The 20567-nt window shown below is 37.1% G+C and overlaps 3 protein-coding genes and 1 non-coding gene across 5 annotated transcripts in view; 1 reads left to right on the plus strand and 3 right to left on the minus strand.

Annotated features, from left to right (window-relative positions):
• LOC109674527 (olfactory receptor 10G9) overlaps positions 1–20567 on the minus strand; it is a 249077-nt gene that overhangs the window by 224941 nt on the left and 3569 nt on the right. The gene's annotated exons all lie outside the window — the stretch shown is intronic.
• Or4d5 (olfactory receptor family 4 subfamily D member 5) overlaps positions 1–20567 on the minus strand; it is a 113835-nt gene that overhangs the window by 89713 nt on the left and 3555 nt on the right. The window contains exon 2 of one of the 2 annotated variants that reach the window (XM_074066499.1): positions 1349–1412. The exons of the other annotated variant lie outside the window; for it this stretch is intronic. Coding sequence (XP_073922600.1) covers positions 1349–1353 — 5 coding nt within the window. The 5' untranslated portion in view covers positions 1354–1412. The remainder of the gene's footprint in view (positions 1–1348; positions 1413–20567) is intronic. 2 annotated transcript variants of the gene reach the window in all.
• Positions 10875–10981, minus strand: LOC141421002 (U6 spliceosomal RNA). Its single transcript, XR_012445710.1, has one exon. It is a non-coding gene; the product is annotated as a U6 spliceosomal RNA (small nuclear RNA).
• Or6x1 (olfactory receptor family 6 subfamily X member 1) lies at positions 14593–15536 on the plus strand. The gene is given in 2 exon segments (XM_020181580.2): positions 14593–15348; positions 15351–15536. Coding segments are annotated over 2 exon segments (936 nt in total). The 3' UTR covers positions 15531–15536.

The raw sequence follows: 20567 nt of genomic DNA on the forward strand, positions 1-20567 counted from the left end.
GGAGAGGTATGAAGGATTTAAATAGTGCCTGTATCTGTGGAAATACAGTCCAAAACACCAGTGGATGCCTAAGACTATGGGTAGTACCATAGATGGTTTGCCTCTATCTATGCTTTTCCCTATGCATACACACCTATGATAAGGTTTAATTTAGAAATTAGATACAGTATCTTAACATAGATCTTAGCAATCTTGGCATGTGATACTTTTCCTTTCCTCATTAAGTCTAAAACTCTACCTTTTCACTTAAAGAAAGCACTTTACAGCTTCTCTTTGGCATCTTTGATTTGCCAGCATCATTGTTCTTTCACTTTGACACAAGCACTGAGGTATCACAAGTCAGTCTGAAAAACCAAGATGGCTATTAAGTAACGATTAAGTAGAATACACAGTGTGGATACCATGAACAAAGGGAAACTTGCCTGTTTTTATTAGCTAATTGTAATATCGTGCCAAGAATAATGTTTAGCACTATCCTACTATTTAGATGTATGTATTTCAAAGGGGAACTGCACAAGATGCAGAATAATCCAACACCAAAAATAGTCACACTTCAATGGTGGATTTTTAGGAACATAACACAGATAAAAGTGAGATGAGTTTGCACAGGTCGTCATCTTGCCACGGCTTAGCTCTTAACACATTCAGCATTGCATAGTCTGATTTCATATGAGACATTCCCAGGGAAGAGTGACACCCTTGATTGTGACAGGCCAAGTTTCTTAAATCCAAAATACTCCAAAGTCTGAAAGCTTCTGATTATCAACATAACGTCACAAGTGGAAAATTCCATGCCTTCCCTTCATGTAAGGGTGTGATCAAAATGCAGGTGCGCTAAAAATGCCAGAATTACCTTCAGGCTATGTGTGTAAATTATATCTGAAACATAAACAAATTTCATGTTTAGACTTTGGTCTCATCCCTTATATATCTCATTATGTATGTGCAAATATTTCAAAATCTGGGGGAAAAAAACGTGATATCCAAAACTCTTCTAATCCCTAGAATTTCAGGTAAGGGATAAACTTTTATAGGCTTTTAGATCCTGACTGCTACCATTTACACTTAGTGTAAGATCACTCTGCCTGTGCCCAGTTTACAGCACAAGCAAATCAAAACCATGAGGAGTGATGATTCAGTACCCAAAAAATGCAAAGATTGCGTGTGCATAGAAATATAATCGCTTCTAGCTTATAAATACGTTCATTTAGGGCCATGTTTACCTAAGTAGTGAAATTAACTAGAGTTACCCAATTTGGAAAAAGAGGAATTGAAAGCACTATAGAAATGTGTATGTACTGCTGTGATTCCAAGCTTTTTCACTGAGTGTGTGCTGGCTCATACTTACCTCATCTAACATTCTCTAGCAGAATCCAGGTAACTGACGGGATTCGTGGGTAGAGAAAGGTAGGCTGCAAGGAATTTGAAGTTGGCAATAAGTATACTGCAAAGGATTGAATGCTTAAGTACTCCCCCAAAATTAATATACTGACACACTACCCTCAAAGGTGGTGGGTGGCATTAGCAAAGAACTAGATTTTTGTGAGATGATTGGGTCATAAGGGCTCCACCCTCACGACTGTAAAAAGGGACAGTTAATTTGTCCCTTCCACCATATGACAACACAGTGAAATAACAGCCACCTATGAACCAGGAAGGCCCTCACCAGACACTGCGTCTGCCAACACCTCATCTTAGACTTCCTGGGTTCCAGAATGCAAAAAGTTTGTGTTATTTATATAATAGCCTGCTTATGGTCTTTCATTATAGCAGCCCAAAATAGATTAAGACAATACCCTTTGAAGGAATGACAGATGGAATAGAATGAAATTTTCTCGTCTTTGGGGAAATGCCTATTCAAGTCTTTTGCCCATTTTTCAATTAGGTTGTCTTGTTTTTGCTCTTGCTGTTGAGCTATAGGCACCCTTATGTACTTTGCATGTTATGTATAAAAGACATACTTTGCATATCTTTTATCAGATACACGGTTTGCAAAAAATTTTCTCCCATCCAATAGGCTGCTTTTTCTTTTTTTGTTGTTTTCTTTGTTGTGAAAGTCCTCACTACACATGAAGTGATATGGTACCAAATGCAGGTAAACTGCAATAAGATAAACATTAGGATAACATTTACAAAAACTGAAAAACAAAAAATTACATTAATTAAAAATATAAAGTGAAATATAAAAAATATGAATTTATATTTATTAATGGTTAAAATGATACTTTCAATCAATTTTAATAAGGGAAAAGACTGTTACTACAGAGGCACCTGCACATCCATGTTTATTGCGGCACTATTCACAATAGCCAAGTTATGGAAACAGCCAAGATGCCCCAGCACTGACGAATGGATTAAGAAAATGTGGTATCTATACACAATGGAATTTTATGCAGCCATGAAGAAGAACGAAATGTTATCATTCGTGGGTAAATGGATGGAATTGGAGAACATCATTCTGAGTGAGGTTAGCCTGGCTCAAAAAACCAAAAATCGTATGTTCTCCCTCATATGTGGACATTAGATCAAGGGCAAACACAACAAGGGGATTGGACTATGAGCACATGATAAAAGCGAGAGCACACAGGGAGGGGTGAGGATAGGTAAGACACCTAAAAAACTAGCTCGCATTTGTTGCCCTTAACGCAGAGAAACTAAAGCAGATACCTTAAGGCAACTGAGGCCAATAGGAAAAGGGGAACAGGTACTACAGAAAAGGTTAGATCAAAAAGAATTAACCTAGAAGGTAACACCCACGCACAGGAAATCAATGTGAGTCAATGCCCTGTATAGCTATCCTTATCTCAACCAGCAAAAACCCTTGTTCCTTCCTATTATTGCTTATACTCTCTCTACAACAAAATTAGAAATAAGGGCAAAATAGTTTCTGCTGGGTATTGAGGCGGGGGAGAGGGAGGGGGCGGAGTGGGTGGTAAGGGAGGGAGTGGGGGCAGGGGGGAGAAATGAACCAAGCCTTGTATGCACATATGAATAATAAAAGAAAAATGAAAAAAAAAGAAATATGAACAAAAAAACAGAAAATAAAAAAATAACAAGATGGAAAATTAAGTGCAGATATTTGGGTGCATTTTTGTCTTGTTCCTGATATTGAAGGAAAACTGTTTTAAGTTTTTATCTGTTTAACATATTAGCAGCAAAGTGTTTTGCTCTCTGCTCTTTATCAAAAGATAAATGTTGATGAGGATGTAAGGAAAAAGAAACCCTGTACTCTGTTGGAGGGAATGTAAATTTTAGCAGCTGTGGTGGGAAACAATATGGAAGGTCCTCAAAAAATTTAAAAAATAGGGCTGGGATGTAGCTCGGTGGTACAGCGCTTGCCTAGCATGCATGAGGCCCTGGGTTCGATGCCAGCAGCAAAAAAGAAAAGACAAAAAATAAAATTTAAAAAAGAACTACCTTATGATTCAGCAATCATATTTCCAGATATATAGCCAAAGGGTTTGAAATAAGTATCTCAAAGAGATACTTGCACACCTATGTTCATTTTAGCATTATTTACAACCTCTGAAACATAGAAGCAGTCTAACTTTCCAACAATTGATGAATGGAATGAATAAGAATGGAATAAGAAAATATGGTATATACATACAGTGGAATATTATTCAGCCTTTAAAAAGAAGGAAATCCTGCCATTTGAGACAATATATATGAATCTGGAGAACGTTATACTACAATAACATTTTGTGATGATAAAGTTTAGGAGTCAACTCAACTGGATTAAGGAATACCTAGAAAACTGATAAAGCATGATTCTGGGGTGTTCTGTGAGTGTGTTTCTAGAGGAGATTGGCACCTGAGTTTGACTAGAGTACGTGGGGGCAGATATGCCCTCAATGTGGGTGGACATCATCCAGTTATCTGGGGGCCTGTATTCAATGCTGCATTTAATGTACTTATATCCCACTTGGGAAATTTATGTCTGTGTACATAAGTGCTATTAGTGAGTAGTTTTGTTTTCTTGCATCTTCCTTGATTTTGGTGTCAGGGTAGTACCAGTTTCATAAAATAGGTTGGAAAATATTCCTTCTTAGTCCCTTCTCCTTTGTTTTCCAAAGGAATTTGTGTAATATTTCCATCATTCCTTCCTAAAATATTTGGAATAAATTAATGCAAGAAACGACAAAGGCCTGGAGTGTTCTTTATAGGAAATCTTTAAATTGATAATTCAGTTTCTTTAATAGACACAGTGTGACCATGAATTTTTCCCTTACCTCCTTTCATAATTCATGCTTTTCAAGGAATTTTGTCTGTATTATCAAATTTATTGGCATAGAATATAAATAATGCTCCTCTTCCTATCCTGTTAATCTCTAGTGATATTCCCCTTTTCATTCTTTACATTGTTAACTGGTTCTTTCTCTGTCATTTATCTTGATTAAATTATCTACTGTTTTGTCCATTTTATTGATCTTTTCAAAAAGCCATCCTTTGGTACCACAGATTTTTCTCATTTATTTGTTCATTGGTTATTTCACATATTTCTACTTATTTCTCTTTTATACTAGGGTTTAAATTAGTTTTCCTTTGTCATAATGACATATATGATAAATATATTTCAACTAGACATTCAATAAGAAAAAAAAGTGAAACTCAAGCATTCATTCATCCCATACAAAAAAATTACTATGAAATGAATCATAATCCTATGCATCTAACAGGAAATTTAGAAGGAATTCTTTGCAATCATAGGGTACATGAAGAGTTCTTCCATATGATGCATGCAAGAGAAAAAAACACAAACCATTAAAAGAAGAAATGATAAATTAGTTTTTAAATTAAAAATCTCTATATATCAAAATATATTATAAAGAAAAATAATAGTATGCCACAGATTGGGGGGAAATATTCTCAATTTTTTTTTACCTAACAAAGGACTCATCTGAAATAAAAAACTTTTATAACAATATTAAAAGAAAAAATAATCTAAATTATTTTTAATGGGCAAAACATTTAAATCAACTCTTTATAAAAGATGATGAAGAATCAATAAGAATGTGAAAATGTGTTTAATGTCATTAGTCATAAGGAAAATACAAATAAAAACAAGGTCCAACCTGGGTGCCTATGGCTCACACCTGTAATCCTACCTACTCAGGAAGCAGAGATCAGGAGGATCATGGTTCAAAGACAGCCTGGGAAAATGGTTCTCAAGATCCTAGCTTGAAAAAATCCATCATAATATAAAGGTTGGTGGAGAGGCTCAAGCAGTAAGAACACCAGCCTAGCAATCCTGAGGCAGTAAATTCAAACCCCAGTGCCACCAGAAAAACAAAAACAATGTCTACTTTTTTGTGATAATAGCAAGTGTTGCTGAATATGTGAAGTAACTAGAACTCTCATACAGTTATTGATGGAAGTGTCAAGTGGTACAACCTCACTGAAGAACATTTTGGTTGTTTCTTTAAAAAATCAAACATACACTACCTTATGACTTAGGAATTACACTCTTAGTCATTTACCCAAAGTAAGTGAAAACAAAGCCACAAAAAGATTTCTGTATGAATGCTCACAACACAGTTTTATTTATAAGAATCAAAACCAAAACAATTCAAATGTTCATCAATTTAATGAATAAACAAGTTGTGGTGTATTCATACAATAGAAACTTAAGCAATTAAAAGGAATATATTATTATATCCAACAAAACATATGAGTACATAGCTGAATCTCAAAAACATTTTGCTAATTGAAAGCACCCAGAGACAAAAGAATATAGCTGCCATTTCATTCTATATACATACAAATTATACAACACACAAGACTAATTCACAGACATAGAAATTAGTGGTTGTTGGAGTAAGAAAGAAGATGTTGAGATAGAACTGAAAATGGATACAAAGGAACTTTTTGGAGTGCTAAGAATATTCTGTATCTCTGTCAAAACTCATGGAACCTTGTATTTTAAGTGAATGCATTTTATTCTCTGTAAATTCATTAAAATTGATTGCATTATTTATTTAATTTCATTAAAACTGATTTTTTAAAAGTTGCAATTCCAAATCTATTTTCCTGTTTCGTATAGAACTTCCTCAAATGATGAGTTATTCAACCTATCTCCATCAACTCTTTATATGATCTTCAAATACTTTGGTCCCTGATCTCTTCATTGATCACAGGAAAATCAAATGCAATTCTATCTGCTCACTCGAAGATTCTTATGCACTTAGACACTTTTCATATTACTAATAAAACTTAATATCCTTGATTCACTTAATTACAGATTCTCAGTTAATAATTATTAAGATACCACTGGTTTCCATCCTTTGAGAAATCTAAGACCTAGAACCCAGAACCTCAAGGACTCTCAGACGATGATTAATTACCTTAGGAATGCAGAGATGACTGCTACCAATTAGAATTCAGAAAACTGAAAATTCCTCAGTTTGACTTAAGAACAAACTTTTAGTGAGAGCTTCCTTATCTCTTGGGACTCTCTAGAGCATATCTATAGAGGCTGTTGTCCCAGAGGAAGCTAGGGAAGTGACCACTAATAAATCATTATTTTCAGTGAAGAAATCATGACCTAGTGTGAACTTATGCTTTAATCACTCTCCATACAATTCTCCTAAATGCTGAAGAAACACTGCCATTTATTAAAAGATTTATGAATAAAATTCAATGGTGCAGAAAGGCACTTGTCTTAACTTCTAGAAAGAGAGATTCATTTTCCTTATGCAAAAAGGAGAATTATTTTTTTCTGTTTCAATTACAGTGGCAGTATAACAAGACTCTCCTTCTCTTTCAGTCCATCGGTGGGCAAGGACACACCACCAGACCAGAAGTGTTTTCCTGGGAATCCTTTGTGCTGTGAGTATCTCATAGAGAGGGAATGAGCACTATTTTGGATAAAGTTTTGCTTTTCTCTACAATGAATAGATATGGTTAGCCCTGATCTCTTGAAGCAATTCTAATAACTGAATTTAAGTCTCATGAAAGAAAAGTCGTAATAATGCCCTGGACCTAGGCCTTCCTAAATGCAAGTAGTCTTTATGCCCTGCATCTTCCTAGAACTTTCAATCCTTGGAGTGAGTTTCAAGCTAGTTGTTTTCATTCACATTCCAACTTAGGATCGCCCCCCCCCCCCCACCAACTCCGCAACAGTGATTCTCATGTGTTTCCCTTTGTGGAATATGTACCATGTGGAACTGATGTCTCTGCTGAAGGCTTAACTATGCTGGGCATCTTCAAATTCACTCCACAATCAAAGTACTGAAAACTTAAATTGGTCCCTGTCAACAATTTAAAAATATAACAAATAAGGCCTGGAACATTTTTCCTTTATCCCAAATTCAGAGAAGGAAATAAATATATTAACACTTTTCTTATTTTTTGTTTCTTCTAAGACTATGAAATGTTTAAGAAAAGGGCAGGGTCCTTTATTGCAACAACAAAGTTTAGAAAAAAATGACTCAACACAATCTCAAACCACTAAGCATTAAGTGAGTCAAGAAAGCTATCTGTACTCAGGCAGCCTGGAGAAACTGGAAGAGGAACCAGAACAGTAAGAAACAGCATTTCCTGATTAGGGAAAGATGGAGCAAAAAGGTTTGCATGCAGCCAAACTGGCTAAGGAGAAGCTCTTTGGAGATATTATTCAGCACACAGTCCCTGTGAGGACATGACCCCAGCATTTGAAACAAAAGAGCGAGTAGGACATATAAATGCATGCCTGTATCAGTCTACACTAACTTAGAAAGAAGTGGAGACAGATTGCCAACAAGCTATCCACTTAATCATTCAGGAAATATCTTTTGGGGGCTTACTTCATGCTGAGCCCTACTCTTAGGTCCTAAGGTATTGTGCTGAGTCTGTAGAGGAAGCCAAGGAAGCAAAACAACTATGTAAGAGCTCAGTGATAGCCGTGCACAGGGCACAAAGGGAGGGTATAGTGCAGCACCTTAACTGGCCTGGAGATGGGAAGTCAGGGAAAGATTTCCATGGAGAAGACTCCTAAGCTGAGATCTAGAAGGCAGACAGGACTTAGCTAAACAATGTTCAAAGTGGGGAAGGTTATGGAAGCAAAGGAAACAGCATATGCAATAACTTGGAAGCAAAAGAAAGGATGGCACTCAGGAAACTAGAGCAGGGTCAACAAACTGTCTGCAAAGGACCAGACTGTAAATATTTTGGGTGTGGGAATTCTGTGTTGTCTTTCTTGCAACTACTAAGCTCTACATTGTAGCACAAAAGCAGCCACAGACGATATGTAAACAGATGAGTGTGGCTGTGTTCCAGTTAAACTTTATATACAACAACAGAGCAGTGGTTTGCCAACCTCCAACCCTGAGAAATTCAATTAAGAAACAAAAGCACAGAATGAGAAAGGAAGAAGGAAAAGTGACAGATGAGGCTGGAAAGGTAGGTAAAATCATATCAAATGGCCTTGCACATCATGTTAAGGAGTTAGGGATGCCACCCTTAAGGTTATAAGGAATAACATAATTGAATTGTGTTTTAATTTAATAAACCTTAATACAATTTGAATTGTGGTAGTAAAGAGTATGGCAGGTCAGGAGAAAGGGCATCCACACACTAGGCCACACTTTGGTGGTACTGGGATTTGAAGTCAGACACCTTGCACTTCCATTTGAAGTCTGCCACTTGAGCCATCCCCCAGCAGGAGGAGGCAGTACTTTGATACTGATGAACCATGAAAGTATAAACAAGTACAAAGTAGCATAGATGAAATGGAAAGTAAAGGATACATTGGAGAGTGAGTAAAGAGGCAACTCACTGATGTGAGGAAAGAAGGAATGGCAGTTCATTATACACATTGTGACATTTCTAAAGGGAAAAGAAAAAAGTCTAGAACATAGGACTGAATTTTGATAATTATAGACCTCGGTGTTTAATCCAGTACTTGAACTCTATAACCCTTAAATTTATAGATTTGAGATTGCTTTTCTGTGTTTCTCTGAATATCTGAATATTGTTTTTACTTGCCTGATCAAGACTTCCAACCTTCCTCCAAACTTCACATGTGTTTCCAACCCAGTCCACTCAGCTATCTGGCCAGCTGCCATCTGGTCTTTGCCACTACTACTGTCTCCGCATCCCTTCTGCTGGGCACTGCTGCCACTTGTGTTGAGGACCACTCCTCTCAGCTGGCACTGCCACTTCCATTATCATCCTTTCTGCTACCACCACTGCTGCTATTCCTGAGTCCTCCTGATTCCAGTGTCATGCCAAATTCCTTTCAAAACCAGAAAAAGTATGTCTCTTCCCTGTATATCCTCCAAGTTGATATTACAGCAGTGGTGTGACCAGAGTCTCTAAAGAGTGACCACACATATGTAGGTATACATGTATGTATATTAGGGACTAAGGCTGACACCACAATTCCTATACACACATACCCACACGTTTGCCCAATGTTAGCAAACTTCTGACTTGAGACCCTCCAAAAATCTCATGACTCCATCATGTAAACTGTCCCACCCTTTAGTTCTTCAGAAGTGTAGGGCCAGTCTGACTCCCAGCTCTATCTCAGGTAGGATTCCTTGCTCAGCTTCTAATTCACAAGCATTGGATTCTTGCCCCCTCCTTGCTCCACTCTCCCTGTTTAACTCCAGGACTCAGCTTGGGCTGAGCATTAAACACTAAAGGAAAATCTCCATTAACCCCTGCCCTTCCAAATATTCTCAAAGCAATCTGTGTGCAACTTTACAGTTTCGTAATTATCATACAGAGTCTCTTTCCCTGTTAGATGGTAAGTTTTTTTAAATATCCTCGCAGGACTTGGAACATAATAAGCTCTCGACAAATGCTAATGGGATTCATAATCTAATTCTCCAAATTGTGGAATGTTTAGCTCTTGAAAATTTTATACTGACCTGGAGAGACTGCCACTCTCCTCTGCAAAAGGAATGAAGATAATTCCATGTCCACCTTATATAAGGATCAGGTTCATGGCCAGTTACATTGGCCACTAGTGCACACTCAAATACTTCTCTCCCTCATTCATTGTCTCATGGAAAAATACTGGAGCATGTGACATTATAGACCAAAAAAAAAACTTTTCTAGAAAGGAGGTAAGAGGAACTGGAAGTATTTTTTGTTCCTAACTATTCCCTCATATAGGGAAAGAATGAAACTATTAGTGAACCATAAACTACCTCTTTCATTCTAAGTTTTCTGTGTACTTGAAAAATTGCACAATTCATTTCACAGTAATTTATCTTACCCATTTCAAAGGAAAATCATAAGGAAGCATAGCTTCAATAAGAATGGAAGTCATGTCACTATTTTCCAGTAAATTTTAGTAACACAGTCTATGAATCAGTCTATGAATTTGCACATATAAGCAGGAATGCTTTATTGGTATAAAAAGATATTTAGTCACAAGGGAAGGTTTCCAGGATTCCCAGTATGTTATACTTGAAACCTGCCTTTTCACTTTTTATGGTTAATTTCTACAGATCTTTATCCAACATACATTTATTAGGTATTTCTTTATATCAAGCTATGATTCAACTAATTTGGAATTCTGAATTTAACTTTAGTATGTATTTTCCTACTTCCTAAATGTTTTGTTTATTTAGTCTTGATTTTTTGTCTCCTTAAAAGAAAGAGTCTGGGGCTGAAGTTGTTGTTTAGTGGTAGAGTGCTTGCCTAGCATTGGTGGACCCTTGGTTTGATCCCCAGCACTGCAAAAGGTGGGGGAAAGGAAGAAGGAAAGAAGAAGGGAGAGAGGGAGAGAGGAAGGAAAGAAGGAAGGAAGGAGGGAGGAAGGAAAGAAGGAAAGGGAGGGAGGGGGGAAGGATTCATGAGAAAAACATCTGTTGTATTATCTAAGTTGTATCTCATCACTAACATAATGGCAAGAATGTTTTTTGTTATTTTCTTTATTTTTTTTAAACATGGAACACTTCATGAATTTGCATATCATCCTTGCATAGGGATCATGCTAATTTTCTCTGTATCATTCCAATTTTAGTATATGTGCTGCTGAACTGAGTACTGTTTAGTTATTTTAATATGCACATAATATGGACTACCTTAAAAATATATTTAATATAGTCAAGAATTCTCTTTCAGTATATAATATGGAGTGGAGATGAATTCATAGCTATGTTTACATACATGTGCCATTATACACACTATCCACTTATCATATAGATTACTGAGAGACAAGCTATTATATGTAAAATTATTATTCTCATTGCTGTATAAGGGTGGAAAGAATATTTTTCAGTTGTCAAGTGTACTTAATAGTTTCAAAGTCCATTAAATGTTGGTTTAGCTGGCAAAAGAACCAGCCACATCATCAATAAGGAAGGTGGACCTGGTGTGTATGTGCATGGGAGGAGGAGGGCCTGATACACAGGACCTGAAGGACGTTAAATAGAATTCTTTTTATTTTTCCAACTATACTCGACTGTACTTTAAGATTCTAAGGAGAAGGTATGGCTGTAGTTCAGTGGTAGAGCATCTGTCTAGAATGGAGGAAGCCCAGGATTTAATCCCAGCACTGCAAAAGTAAATAAATAAAAGACCAAAATATTTTATTTTTTTATTGCTATTTTATTTTATTCTTTTTCTTTTATTCATATGTGCATATAATGTTTGGGTCATTTCTCCCCCTTTCCCCCTACTCCCTTACTCTCCCCCCCATCCCCTCGCTACCAGGCAGAAACTATTTTGCCCTTATCTCTAATTTTGTTGAAGAGAGAGTATAAGCAATAAGAGGAAGGAACAACGGTTTTTGCTAGTTGAGATAAGGATAGCTATACAGGGAGTTGACTCGCATTGCTTTCCTGTGCATGTGTGTTACCTTCTAAGTTAATTCTTCTTGAACTAACCTTTTCTCTAGTTCCTGGTCCCCTTCTCCTATTGGCATCTGTTGCTTTAAAGTATCTGCATTAGTTTCTCTGCAGTTAGGGCAACAAATGCTATCTATTTTTTTGGGTGTCTTACCTATCCTCATACCTCCCAAGTGTGCTCTCGCTTTATCATGTGACCAAAGTCCAATCCCCTTGTTGTGTTTACCCTTGATCTAATGTCCACCTATAAGGGAGAACATATGATTTTTGGTCTTTTGGGCCAGGCTAACCTCACTCAAAATGATGTTCTCCAGTTCCATCCATTTACTTGCGAATAATAAGATTTCCTTTTTCTTCATGGCTGCGTAATATTCCATTGTGTATAAATACCACAATTTCTTAATTCATTCGTCAGTAGTGGGGCATCTTGGCTGTTTCCATATCTTAGCTATTGTGAATAATGCTGCAATAAACATGGGTGTGCAGGTGCCTGTGGAGTAACCTGTGTCACAGTCTTTTGGGTATATCCCCAAGAGTGGTATTGCTGGATCATATGGTAGATAGATGTCTGGCTTTTTAAGTAGTCTCCAAATTTTTTTCCAGAGTAGTTCTACTAGTTTACATTCCCACCAGCAGTGTAAAAGGGTTCCTTTTTCCCCACATCCTCACCAACACCTGTTGTTAGTGGTGTTTTTGATGATAGCTGTTCTAACAGGGGGGAGGTGGAATCTTAGTGCGGTTTTGATTTGTATTTCCTTTATGGCTAGAGATAGTGAGCATTTTTCATGTGTTTTTTTGGCCATTTGAATTTCTTCTTTTGAGAAAGTTCTGTTTAGTTCACTTCCCCATTTCTTTATTGGTTCATTAATTTTGGGAGAATTTAGTTTTTTGAGTTCCCTATATATTCTGGTTATCAGTCCTTTGATGTGTAGCTGGCAAATATTTTCTCCCACTCTGTGGGTGGTCTCTTCAGTTTAGAGACCATTTCTTTTGTTGAGCAGAAGCTTTTTAGTTTTATGAAGTCCCATTTATCTATGCTATCTCTTAGTTGCTGAGCTGCTGGGGTTCCATTGAGAAAGTCCTTGCCTGTATCTATTAATTCCAAAGTATTTCCTACTCTTTCCTGTACCAACTTTAGAGTTTGGGTCTGATATTAAGGTCCTTGATCCACTTTGAGTTAATATCGGTATAGGGTGATATACATGGATCTAGTTTCAGTTTTTTGCAGACTGCTAACCAGTTTTCCCAGCAGTTTTTGTTGAAGAGGCTGTCTTTTCTCCATTGTACACTTTTAGCGCCTTTGTCAAAGATAAGTTGGTTATAATTGTGTGGCTTCATATCCAGGTCCTCTATTCTGTTCCACTGGTCTTCATGTCTGTTTTTGTGCCAGTACCATGCTGTTTTTATTGCTATTGCTTTATAATATAGTTTGAAGTCAGGTATCGTGATACCTCCAGCGTTGTTCTTTTTGACTGAGTATTGCCTTGGCTATTCATGGCCTCTTGTGTTTCCAAATAAATTCAATGGTAGATTTTTCAATCTCTTTGATGAATTTCATTAGGATTTTGATGGGAATTGCATAAAACATGTAGATTGCTTTTGGGAGTATAGACATTTTTACTATGTTGATTCTACCAATCCATAAACATGGGAGATCTCCCCACTTTCTATTGTCTTCCTCAATCTCTTTCTTCAGAAGTTTATAGTTTTCCTTGTAGAGGTCACTCACATCCTTTGTTAATTTTACGCCTACTTACTTGATTTTTTTTTTGAGGCTATTATAAATGGAATTGTTTTCATATATTCTTTCTCAGTTTGTTCATTATTAGTGTATAGAAATGCTAATGATTTTTCTACATTGACTTTATATCCTGCTACCTTGCTGTAGCTATTGATGGTGTCTAGGAGCTTTTGAGTAGAGTTTTTTGGGTCTTTAAGGTATAGGATCATATCGTCTGCAAATAGGGATATTTTGACAGTTTCTTTACCTATTTGTATTCCTTTTATTCCTTCTTCTTGCCTAATTGCTCTGGCTAGGAATTCCAGTACTATGTTGAATAGGAGTGGAGATTGTGGGCATCCTTGTCTCATTCCTGATTTTAGAGGGAATGGTTTCAGTTTTTCACCATTAAGTATAATGCTGGTTGTAGGTCTGTCATGTATAGATTTTATAATGTTGAGGTACATTCCTCTATTCCTAGTTTTCTTAAAGCTTTTATCATGAAATGGTGTTGGATCTTATCAAAGGCTTTTTCTGCATCTATTGAGATGATCAAGTGGTTTTTGTCTTTGCTTCTGTTAATGTGGTTTATTATGTTTATTGATTTTCTTTGTTGAACCACCCCTGCATTCCTGGGATGAAGCCTACTTTGTCGTGGTGAATGATCTCTTTGATGTGTTGTTGAATTCAGTTTGCCATTATTTTATTGAGGATTTTTGCATCAATGTTCATTAAGGAGATTGGCCTATAGTTCTCCTTTTTTGGATGTGTTTTTGCCTCGTTTTGGGATAAGTATAATACTGGCTTCATAAAATGTGTTAGGCAGGTTTCTTTCCCTTTCTATTTCATGGAACAGTTTAAGGAGGGTTGGTGTCAGTTCTTCTTTAAAGAAGACCAAAATATTTTAAACACTCAACTCTATGTTCTTTATAAGAGATACATTTAAAGTGTCAGTCAGAAAAGTAAACAAAAATTTAACTAGAAAGGTAGGAAGTAAAGAAATATAAGAACTAAAAAGTCTTTACTAAAAAAAATAATAATAATGATTCTAAGGGGTAACTTCCCTGCTCTTTGTAGGTATCATGGGACATGAGAAATGGCACAGTAATCACAGAGTTCACCCTCCTAGGCTTCCTGGTATCCAAGGATTCCAAGTGCCTCTCTTTACAGTGATTTCTCATCTACTTACTAACCCTTGCAGGAAATGGGCTTATTATTGTCATTGTCTGGGTTGAGCCAAGGCTACAGATGCCAGTGTACTTCTTCCTTTGCAATCTGGCCTTCCTAGAGATCTGGTATACTACTACCATCATCCCCAAACTGCTGGAAACTTTTGTGGTAGCAAAAACAGTCATCTGCACTCCCTGCTGCCTGCTGTAGGCCTTCTTCTACTTCTTTCTGGGCACCACTGAGTTCTTGGTCCTCGCTGCCATGTCTTTTGACCGCTACCTGGCCATCTGCAAGCCCCTTCACTATTCCACAATCATGACCAGCAACCTCTACCTGCAGCTGGCCCTCAGCTCCTGGTTTGTGGGCTTCACCATTGTGTTTTGTCAGACCATGCTGCTTGTCCAACTGCCATTCTGTGGCAACAATGTCATCAATCAGTTCTTCTGTGATGATGGTCCCATCCTGAAAGCAGCTTGTGCAAACACCAATATTTTGGAACTCCTGGGTCTCTTGGCAACCATTCTTGTGATTCCAGGGTCACTCCTCTTCACTATCATTTCTTACATCTATATCCTGTCCACCATCCTATGGATTCCTTCAGCCACTGGACGCCAAAAGGCTTTCTCTACCTGTGCCTCTCACCTGACTGTTGTCTCCTTGCTCTATGGAGCTGTTTTTTGTTAATGTATCTGAGACCCACAGCACACTCCTCCTTTAAAATTAATAAGGTGGTGTCTGTGCTAAATACTATCCTCACACCTCTTCTGAATTCCTTTATTTATACCATTAGAAACAAGGAAGTAAATGGAGCCCTGAGGAAAGCAATGACTTGTCCAAAGACTTGTCGTGAAAAATAAATCATGTAATACATCCAAACAATCTTAACACAGATACAAACATTAAATGTGAGACAGAGTTGTAGAGTAGTTTGATTAAGCAGGCTCCCTCCAAATCCCAGAGTTCTAGGCATTGTAGTATTGTATCGTTGTCAGCATTGTAGCAACATAAGATATGGAAGTAAAATAAAATCACGATAGCTAGAGGCTCTATACGAATTTGTTACCTGGAGTTAACCTTAAAGACGAAACGTGACCTAAGTTTCCACTGAGGAAGTCCTAAGATATGCTAAGGTAGCACTCAGGACTTCTTTGACTTTCTCAATTACAAGTTAAAAGTGGAAACCACTAAAATCAGGAAAAATGTCAGCAACTTTTAAAAAGTGTATGGAATCTTCTTTCCCTCTTTGTTATGGCAACCATCTTTTGCTTTATCTCCTTGTCAAGGGCATAAGACATCCCACACCTCATTTTCTCAGTCCTATTATCTTCACCATAAGAGAAGTCCTCTAATCAATGCTAATGCTCTTTCAGAAATCTTTTTTAAAGTACCAGGTTTTTGTTTGATGATATGTCAATAAGGATACTTTCATCCTGGTAAGATATACATTTTGTGGGATGGGAGAGCCGGGGGTTTGAACTCAGGGATTTGCACTTGCAAAGCAGACACTCTACTGCTTGTGCCACACCTCTAGTCCATTTTGCTCTTGTTATTTTGGAGATGGGGTCTTGCAAATTATTTGCCTAGGCTGACCTTGAATGACAATCTTCCCAAACCCAATCTCCCAAGTAGCAAGGATTACCAGTGTGAACCACCAGCACCCAGCTGATACACATTTTTAGATAAACCTAAAGGGGCACATTCTCAGATAATTTGAAGGCATCTTACACTTCACAGATTATGCCAATTTCTATGATTCAGTCAAGATAGAATGTGCAACCAATACATGTCTCAGAGGCAATATGTGTGAAGGCCTTGTTGCTAGAAAACTCAGCTCCAAGGTTACATAACATTCATAGGTCATGGACAGGGTTAGCACACAAAGCCCCTCAAAGCAAGCAACAAACCTCTCAGGCAAGCAATCTGTCAATGACAGAATGGCTATGCAGGTGAGTCAAGAGTTTACAGTAATGAGTATTACATATATCCCTCCCCCCCAAAAAAAGGCTATCATTAAAATCCCATTAGAACTATTATGTTTTTACAAAAGAATTGTTGCTTATTTCTTTTAGTATTAAATAGAAAATTGAAAATTCAAAACAAAGTGTAATGAGATAAAAACATTATTATCTCAACTGCCATACCTGATTCTAAGAAGGAACTGTCTTGGGCTGGACAAGAGAAATAAGTTATATGAAGGTAAACAGAGAATTACAATATTATCAAATGTCTTGTCTTCAAAAGAATAGCTTAAATTGCCCTAAGAAAATAGGAAAATATTTAATAACTTTCAGAGAATAAAATGGTGATGAAAGAAGAGAGAGGAGAAAGGAACAAAACAGATGGAGTGATGAAGAGAAGTTTGTGGGCAGAAGTCAGTGGAAATTTCCCAAATATGGGGTCCCTGACTAGCATTTTAGGAATGGGGATGCCTGTTCCTCAGTTTGAAGTCAAGTCTCTATAAGCTGATCTGTCTCCCACTCAAACCTTTAGTAAAGTCTCTGATATTACCAAATGCATGTATGAACAGGACATGTGTGTCATTTGCATTTGTGTGTCTGTGTGTGTGGTGTGTGCATGTTGGGAAAGGCAAAGAGGAGTTATGTTTCATGTCTAGAATGACTGCACTGCAGATTAGAAACATCCCATAGAGAAGCTCCAGACATGGTCACAAAATCTCAAGAAATTTTAGGAAAAACTTCAGCTTTGCATGGGATGGACAAGTGCTCAAAGTAACCTAAATCTATAAGAGCTGGGACATCTGGCTTATATTATTTCTTTAAAGGATTTGTAAAAGTCTGCCTTTGAGCTTCATAAATGTTAGTTTCTGTGGATCTAGCCTATTACCTTAGGAGTTTCATATCTAACGGCAGAAAGAGGGTAACATAAAAAAACCATAAAGGAAAGAAGAAAAAGTGAAAATATCTCCAGTCTGCAATTCATGAAACATGTATTCATGCAATTTCATGTCTAATTGACATATCAATAGCATGTATCAAACAATATTCCTGATACTGATTCTGTTGGAAAAAAAATTCATTTTCTTTTCTTTGTACATGCATGTGTGTGTGTTTGTGTGTATGTTGTGTATATGTAGGATGCCAGGGTATCAGTTCTAAGCAATGGAAATGCCAGTTAGAGAAACCTATCCAACAGTAAAGCTTCTAACACCTAAGTAGCAAAAATGATATGAATTAAAGAAAGACTCAAGAGGAGCTATGCCTGAGATCTGACTTTCCTTCACCAACATGAGAGGCTGAAGACTCCAGGGAGGCTGCATCTGCCTCCAGTGCCTGGAGAAGATGGAGCACTGTTTTGAGCAAAAGGAGCTGTGGTCACCAACACAACAAGGTCACCAAGAGCTTCAATTCACCCCACATCCTACTATTTCTTAGGTCTCTAGAACCTAAATGTCTTTCCAAAACATTCATATTTCACCTTTCTCCAAGAAAGTAAGGAATTATATAAGGATGAATCCGAACGATATCATAAATAACCTCCTCTTCGGATACCTGGGTATTATTATCACTGTTATCATTATTATCTTACTGTCAGTAAGTTCAATGACAAGGTTGAAATCCCGAACACATCTGTGCTGAATCCTTGACAATGAGCTATTGGGTTAATTTGTTCCTGAAAATATGCACACTTTAGTAAAGCAGCATTTCCATGATATGTTTCCCAAGAAATTAGGTATTAAAAAGAAGGTTCAGAATTCAAATTGAGGGATGCAGATTTAGCCAGGGTTAAGCAGATTCCTCCACTACAGATCTTCTTAGAATCTTTAACACTAGGTTGAAAACAATGTTTCCAAATCCTAAACTTATGTGTATGAAAGTGATTGCTATATGACCTCAAACTCAGTAGAGTCTTATTAGCTCATTTTGGACTTCGTTGAGAACCATGCCCATACTTACTGCGATGTACCAGAGCAATGAACATTCTAAAAGAAGCTTTATAATCTTCTCATTACCATCAAATAATGTTCTTTAGTGTCCTGCCTTATTTTAGCAAAGCTTCCAGCTCTTGTCTTAGATCTAGCCTTTCCCCCTTTTAACTTAGAAAGATTCATTAACATCATGTTTGAATGGCATATCTCTTCTTTACCTGCCAAATAATAAATTTAACTTTGCTTTTTTAGTTATAATGATTTTCATATGCACTCTAAATTCCCAAAAGGATGACAGCGCATATGGTATCTCTCAAGCTTATCCAGCCATAGGTGACTGTTCTAATTCGCCTCAGATTAGATTTCCTGCTGTCTCCCTTAAGGTATATGTGTAAAGTCATCTATTTTTATAAGGATCTTATCACTATATGGTATTCTCAGATGTCCAAGTAATGAAGAGAAAAGGTTTTAAAAATCTAATATGATTGGGACCACTGGATAATGTCTGTAATTCCAGCTACTCAGGAGGTAGAGATTGGGAGATTGTGGTTTGAGGCCAGCCTGAGCAAACAAAAAAGACAGACATGGTGATGCATACCTGTAATCCCAGCTACATGGGAGGCATAGAGAGGAGGATCATGGTCCAAGGATAGCCCCACGCATATACATGAGAACCTATCTGAAAAATAACTAAAGCAAAAAAGGGCTGGCCCCAAATTTAACCCCCAGTACCACCAGATAGATAGATGATAGATAAAATGTGAATAACAACACAGACAAATTTGGAGATAATTATATATTTACCAAAGTACCAAGTGCCTGACCAAGTGGTCCACTATTACTTCATTTTGACTTACAAGTTTTCCTTGTAAGTTTAAGTGACTACAATTATAAAAATGCCACGTACACATAGCTCTGTAAGAGCTGTCCATTTTCTATGTCTGGTATTCAGCCAGATTGGACTGGACAACTAGGAGAGTAAACCTCTACAGCTGAACTTTCAGCTGAGCTGACTTTACAAGCCCCTCCTGCCATTTCTTTGACATTTTTGGAAAATAACTTCTGTACCAACCATTTTCCTGACAATTAGCTTTTGCTTTTTATTAATTGGTATTTTAAAAAATAACAAGTTAATGCTTTCTATCTCCACAATCATTTTAATCCAATGATCTGACCCACAATAATAGCTTCCTAAATCATCTCCTCACATCCATCCTTAGATACCACCCACTCTCCTCAACAGCCAGGAGGACCCTATAAAAATGTATATCTCATGTCACTTAATTACAATTTTTCTATGGCTTCTCATTAATTTTAGCCAATAATGCTCAACTTGATCTGTAAGACCCCTGATCTATCAGATCTGATCCATGTGCACAATACCAGGCCTCACACACTTCCCTCTTGTCCTCTGACCCCAGCCACACTAGTTTTCTCACAGTTTTTCCAAGCCCCAAGCTCCTTCCCATCTCAGGACCTGTGCATGCACTGTTTTCTTTTATTTCAAGTATTCATTCTTATACCTTTGTTTCAGTCTCAGCCTGCATGGTCACGCTACAGGCTCAGCTTAAATGTTACTATTCAAGAGAGCTTGCCCTAACCTCCTTTCTACCAGCACCAGCACCAGAATTAGACTTTCAGTTAAAATCTGTCATAGCATACTGTTTTTCTTCTTAGTAAGGTCTACAACAAATGTTACTAATTTAGTTAATCATAAATAATCATAATTAATGTTATGTAAGTTAATTAAACTGTTCACTTCCTCCCAAACTCCTCCATGTCATACACACACCACATGAAAGCTACCTCCGTGAGAAAAGAAATCAAATTTTTCTTATTCTTCACTCTGTTCCATATGTCTACCACAGTATCTTGAAATAGAAACTGCTCAATAAATCATCGATGAATGATGAAGTGGATAACTGGACTGACAGAACTCAGGTCATTAAATGTAAAAATGATAAAATAAAAGGAGAAAAAAGACCAAGAACTCAGATCATGCTACATA

The sequence above is a fragment of the Castor canadensis genome, chromosome 2 (genome assembly GCF_047511655.1).
Source record: "Castor canadensis chromosome 2, mCasCan1.hap1v2, whole genome shotgun sequence".
In the NCBI taxonomy this organism is placed as follows: domain Eukaryota; kingdom Metazoa; phylum Chordata; class Mammalia; order Rodentia; family Castoridae; genus Castor; species Castor canadensis.